The sequence below is a fragment of the Branchiostoma lanceolatum genome, chromosome 4 (genome assembly GCF_035083965.1).
Source record: "Branchiostoma lanceolatum isolate klBraLanc5 chromosome 4, klBraLanc5.hap2, whole genome shotgun sequence".
NCBI classification, from domain to species: Eukaryota; Metazoa; Chordata; class Leptocardii; order Amphioxiformes; family Branchiostomatidae; genus Branchiostoma; species Branchiostoma lanceolatum.
In genome coordinates this window covers 17,431,715-17,437,714 of record NC_089725.1, presented here as the reverse complement: position 1 = coordinate 17,437,714, position 6,000 = coordinate 17,431,715, and the positions used below count along the sequence as shown (strand labels likewise).

The 6,000-nt window shown below is 45.1% G+C and overlaps 1 protein-coding gene across 1 annotated transcript; it reads right to left on the bottom strand.

Moving 5' to 3' along the window:
- Window positions 1–471: 471 nt before the first annotated feature.
- On the bottom strand, window positions 472–5,500 carry LOC136432999 (dimethylaniline monooxygenase [N-oxide-forming] 2-like). The gene is made up of 11 exons (XM_066424740.1): window positions 5,267–5,500; window positions 4,737–4,853; window positions 4,028–4,245; window positions 3,807–3,920; window positions 3,436–3,568; window positions 3,229–3,284; window positions 2,745–2,990; window positions 2,353–2,497; window positions 1,962–2,110; window positions 1,596–1,691; window positions 472–1,292 (listed from the first exon to the last, which is right to left on the bottom strand). The coding sequence occupies exons 2-11, from the start codon at window positions 4,849–4,851 to the stop codon at window positions 975–977; spliced, it is 1,590 nt and encodes a 529-aa protein (XP_066280837.1). The 5' UTR covers window positions 4,852–4,853; window positions 5,267–5,500; the 3' UTR covers window positions 472–974.
- Window positions 5,501–6,000: the final 500 nt, after the last annotated feature.

The window sequence follows — 6,000 nt, the reverse complement described above, 5'->3', positions numbered from 1 at the left end:
GGAGAACAGATGATGTCCACATATATTCCTTACCTACTCATTATGTGCAAGACGTGATGTGTGCATGAACATAGGCGCCGTTTCAACGGGCAGCCACGGTGTGACATTGGCAGCGTCAGTACTCTTGTACCTTCGGTGTTTGGCCTAGAGAAGGAGATCGAGAGAGAGGGAGGAGAGAGACCGAATGCCATGGAAAAGTCAGAATGATTCATATATAATTGTACAAAGAAAAATCTTAATCCTAGCTAAGTGCAGTATTTAGATGTCCAGATTTCTTCCCGTTCATTTTAGTTGCCTGTGTTCAGAGACACACAAGACAAATTAAAGCTCTGTTTATTCTTATTATCTGTCAAACATCGATGTGTGCGATCACTTGATGAGACGCAACAAAGACGATGTTTAAAGATCCTTGCGGCATACCGTCAAATGATATCACACTGGTTGATAAAATGATACGTACTTTTTTCAACATTGGATGGGTACAGTATCCGTTCTTTATTTTAATTACCGTAGATACAACAATAATGTTACAATATGACGAGTTGTTACACGAACCACTGAGCGGTAAAAACGAAATCGTCAGAAAGTTTGCCATGCCTTTATAGGGAGGCGAAGACGTTTCTAATTATGTAACCGCTACCAGTCATCACAAATAAGTTTCTTTTGTCACTGTATTATTTAGCTTTATTGCACAGCTGTATACATGTTAAACACATCAAACTGATCGGCTCATTGTAAACGAGGAGGTAAACTACATGAAGCACCAACATTGTACAGCTTTTGAAATCCCCTAACGTTACACGGTAAGCAAAACAACAACATAGTACAAACTTATGTCAAAGAGTTTACATCTAAGATACCAACATTGACTGTAGTTAAACTCATATCAGTGGGACCTCAAGGAAGTAATGTATTAAAAACAATCCCATAATTCATTACCATCATGATTCATGAAGGGATTTGACACAATTCTATTACATAAAATGATTAAACACAACCATCAGCACGGCAAGCAACAAGAGAAACTTGACAACTTTGGCCAGTGAAAGGCCCGACTGTTCCTTGTCCAGAGCAGGTGACCTGAAGGGGTACAGGGTGTTGGTCAGGGCTGACTTGGCGTGGCCGGCTGCACCTGACCAGGGATGCGGACCCAGCAGGCGGTACTGGACAGAGAAGGCGGGGCCGAAGTAGCAGAGGAAAGCTAATTTTGGGTCCCGAGGAAGGAGCTTCCAAAATGATGGTTTGACTCCGATCTCTTCGGCAATGTCATCCCGGTACGGCACGTTCATCATCTGTAACATAAGCGAGACGTGTTAGAAATAATATTATGGCAAGCCTACAGAGAACCAATGGTGTATGCATCATGTAAACAGGTAACGTTAATCAATTATAAGATATCGTTACGTTATTGTATCTCCTTCAAAAGTTCAAGTTGAAGCTGGGTGTGACGCAGAGGTCTGCAATTCTTTCTCCTCCACGTGCTTTGATGTCGTGTGTTTATACGACTATGCACCAAACATGCATCTCCTTACTTCCCTCTGTGACAGCAATTTCGCCCCTGTAGCAAAGCCTTTAGTCTGACAAAAACATGTTACCTGCAGCTTGACGTAGCCGAATCGCTGCTTCAGCACCAGCTTTTCTGAGCGGATCCACTTCAGCATGGTCTCCTTATCGGGAAGCTTATTCAGACCCTGGAACAAAATAAGTCGCCTGTGTGAAAACACGGTCTCGTGTGTTCAGAAAACTAAAACTTTTGTCTTTGATTGATAAATGTCGTTCTTTACGCTTTTGTTACCAGTGAAACGTAAGACTTCCTTGCTTGACTTGACTATAAATTTTTCATCTGTTTGCCAAGTAACACAGCCTGCCCTGGTCACGTCGGTCAAGGTCATATACTTAGAATATCCGAACAACTTGACAAGAATGACCGTGGGGCGGAATGACTGAAACGTTCTACTTACCAAGAACACCCTGACGGCCCAGCGAGCCTGTAGTTCGTAGATAGGCGGATGTGCCCCTATGGTAGACAGGCAGCCGATCACAGACAGGGTGGGTTTTGTCAGCTCCGCAGGGAACACCAACTTGTACAAGCTCAGGTCCTCCGCGTTATCTGAGGAAGGACAGGATTATCAATGATACAAGACTGATATTGTTCTTCGGTCTCTTTGGCAGACCGACCGCTTTGAGACGTTGCAGGTATGCACCTAAAACTACAAGAAAAACAGACGGAAGGTACAGTGCAGAAAAGTTGGCGATCGCCGCTAAGTAAAATTCATGTACAAGCCTGTTTACACTTCATTGTTGTCTAATAAGATGTACGTGAACAGTCGGGAAACTATGCATGGAACTTACTAGGAAGGATGGACTTGTCACTGAAGTTAAAGGCCAGGTTGAAGCCAGTGGCGAACACCACAGCGTCCAGCCCGTCCACTGTACTGCCGTCCGCGAACCGAGCAGCGTGCTGGGTGAACCGGGACAGCTGGGGCTTCGTGAGGACCTGTTAAGGACAGGTGTAGGATTATCAAAGGGTTGACAGTCACGGTTACATTTCAACTTCGACATGAAGCACAATTTAGGAATGACTTTTGATGCCAAGACAAACGACGAGATACACATCATAGATACATTAATCACTTCATCAAAAGTTCAGAAGCATCGACACCAAACATATGGCATGTGTATTATCAAACAAACACAATTAACAGTTATATATCAGATTAATATACACTATTGTACAACCGTACCTGCCCGGTGGCCAGTCTGAAACCTATCTCGTCATTCGCCATGACGGAGTGTTTGAGCGGGTCCGCCGGACACGTCAGCCCGTAGTTGTCATGACACACTCTGGCGTTCGCCTCGCCCTTGATGATTTTGTTGACGATGACCTCGGGCATGCCCATCAGTACCCGGCGCAGCATCATGTCCCGCGGCACCCCGGCCTGAGCCAGCCGGGGAAGCACCCAGGCACCGTCCCTCAGACTCAGGTACACCTGGGGACGGGGTGGGGTTGTCAGTGTGGTCAACAGTCAGCAGTGTAACGTTACGTATTTAGAGAAGGGTAAAATGATCTAAAGGAGCTTTTGTGTGGTCTCAGTACTGATATAAACAGTTTACAATGAAAAGATATATGTCCATTTAGGATGATGTGTTTTGGTCGTTTTGGCAAAGAAGAGAAAACATAGGAATCAAAGGCCAGACGACAGGACAACAGTTGTCATAAAATCTCACCTGTGACGCCACCTGAGCGATCTCCGCCGCCACGTCGCCTGCAGAGTTTCCCGCCCCTGTAGACAGAATCGCGGATGAAGGAGGTTATCGGAAGTCATTTCGGTAGAGTTAAACATAACGTTATACTTAAGAGGAGAATGACTTTAGAGTTAAATGTAGGAAGAGAATGACTTAATCTAGGTACGTAAGTGGAAGGCGATAACTGACCTACAACAACCACCTTCTTCCCCGTGAACTGTTGGGCAGTCCGGTACTCCTGACTGTGCATGGTGACACCTGCGAAGTCCGACAGACCAGGCACGTCTGGAACGTACGGCCGGGCGAACACGCCGTTACATACCTAGGGAGGAAACAGACAGTCGTGAGATAAAGTTGACAGAAGTTTGCTTACATAGGGACTGTAAGTTCAACAGTATCGAAGGGCCAAAGAACGGTGAACCATCACATCCTCAGCCTCATGTAGAATATGGCGTAAGTGGACGGCTGGGTCTATTACGCTTCACTCTTATCGGAGATCATCAGTCATTGCTGTGTTTAACATTTCTGTTTCTATGGCGGTGCTTAGCACTGTGACGTACCATGATGGCGTCAAAGATCTCTGTCTGTTCCCCATCGCTATAACCCGTCTGTACAGTACGGACCTCCCACCGGCCAGTCTCATCAAAGTCTTCTGTCTTCTCTATGCGACTGACCTGGAGTGATAGACAGCGTTGAACGTAAGAAAGAAGGACATCAAAACAAAGATCTTAGTACAGATGTTATAGAATCAAAGGCTGTGGTTCAACAAGAATATCCCCACCTGTGTGCCGAATCGGATGTGTTTCTTCAGGTCGAAGTGCTGAGCGTAGTTCTGTAGATATGTGTGCACACGGTGGTACGGCAGGTAGGGGGGCGTGTCCTTGGGGAAGGGGAAGTCGCTGAATGACATCATTTCTTTACTGGAGTTTGTGACGAGAGAGCGGTACATGGCGGCGCCCTGGTTGGGCCTGACATCGTCAGAGTAGTACCACACGCCGCCTGGAAAAGCGGTTTGCATTAAAATCATTTGCAGTAGCTCACAGTAGGTAGAAGTCAAGGGAACAAATAAAATTCACCCCCAGTCTAAGACAGGTCTATACACTTCTGTGTATCACAAAGGGACTACAGTAATGTTTTCATAAGTAAGATAGTAGCATGGCAGCAGGTGGCCTATTGACTATTGACTATACAAATGATAGGGATCTTATAACAGGCGAGCATGATTTACCATATACCTCAAAGGTCACATACACACGCATATGTATACATACATGTAGCTAGGTTACTTATACATGTAACATTTCATCCTTCCCTTCTGTTTTCATCTCTTCTATCGGGAGTCTCAAAGATAGTCAGTACTGCTGTATTCAAATCTAGTCCACGATGCCTTTCTGTATTGTGAAGCTATATCACAGTCAGAACGGAATAAGCTATTCTATTCTTCAACGCTATTGAAATGCACATTAAGACGTGCAATGTCTGGTTCTTACCGAGATCCTCATGTTGCTCGAAACAGACAGGCTGAAGCCCCTCCTCCAGACAAGCCTTGATTGACGTGAGTCCGCTCACTCCGGCTCCTATAATGGCCACTCTCTTAGAACCCATGGCTAGGAAGGGAAAAACAGGATCGAGTTTTACGGGACGACAAAGATATCGACTTTTAAAGGGGTCGACTACTCAAGGCACAGGGTTTACATTCAATCAAATACTATTTTTCTAAATTCAAAATAAAAATTCAAAGTAAAAATGATTTATTTGCAACTATATGTCGAAGGCTAATCTTAAATTCTATGATGAATAAGTATAATAAGTACCGCGATATCAACAGGTTATACCTATACTAAGATACTAATAAAGTGAAGTACAGTAGAAACCTCTTAATTACATGACCGATTTGTGAAGCGAAGCAAAGACAGCCAAATCAGGGGAACAAGTAGTAATATGATAAAAATGTCACCCGTTCTGCCCCCCGTGCAACCCTCACCTTAAAGAACTGGGGATTAAGCTTACTTGCTCTTACCTGATTCAGTAGGTAACCTTTCCACGCAATGAAACTCTTGAACTATCGACGAGCCACGACCGCCGGTCAAAGTATACGTACGGTGTGCTAGCGGTGTGTGGACAGCACAACGCGCGCGTACAATGGCTGAGACAACGTGTGTACGAAGCCTTTCTGGGAATGGGAGCGCCGTGACGTTATAACAGCAGCCGGGTAAATTATTTGCTCCAAACAGAGGCCTTGGTGTTTGTGTGCGCGTGTGTGCTCTGCTGGGCTCGCCTCTTTTCAAAACCGGAAATGACGAACCGGACCAGTGCGGGGCGGATACGATATCGTCCGTAGCAGGAAGGATCAGGAAGTAACCACCAAAATCACAGCATCGCGAAGCACTCCGGAAGCAGATACTGGAGTTTTACAGTTAACCGCAATTTACGTCAGCACGGGACTTATACTCGCGCGAAGGTCAACGCTTCCTGAAGCAAGAACATGTACAAATGCACGTTAACATTTATAATAACATATCCGTGTGGGGACTTACGTATACGGGACGTGCCTGTCACAACGCCCCCACTGCCGGGATCGTGCGGTAGATGAAGATAAAGAAGGAGGAAAGAATCGCATCTTCTGATTGACATTTAAGCAAAGTTACACAGGGGTCCCAGGTAAAATTCATTTACTAAAATAAGTTGGCAGGAAAACACATGTGCATAGAAAGAATACTGCTCCAACGAAAAACTCATTCATTTGTTCATATT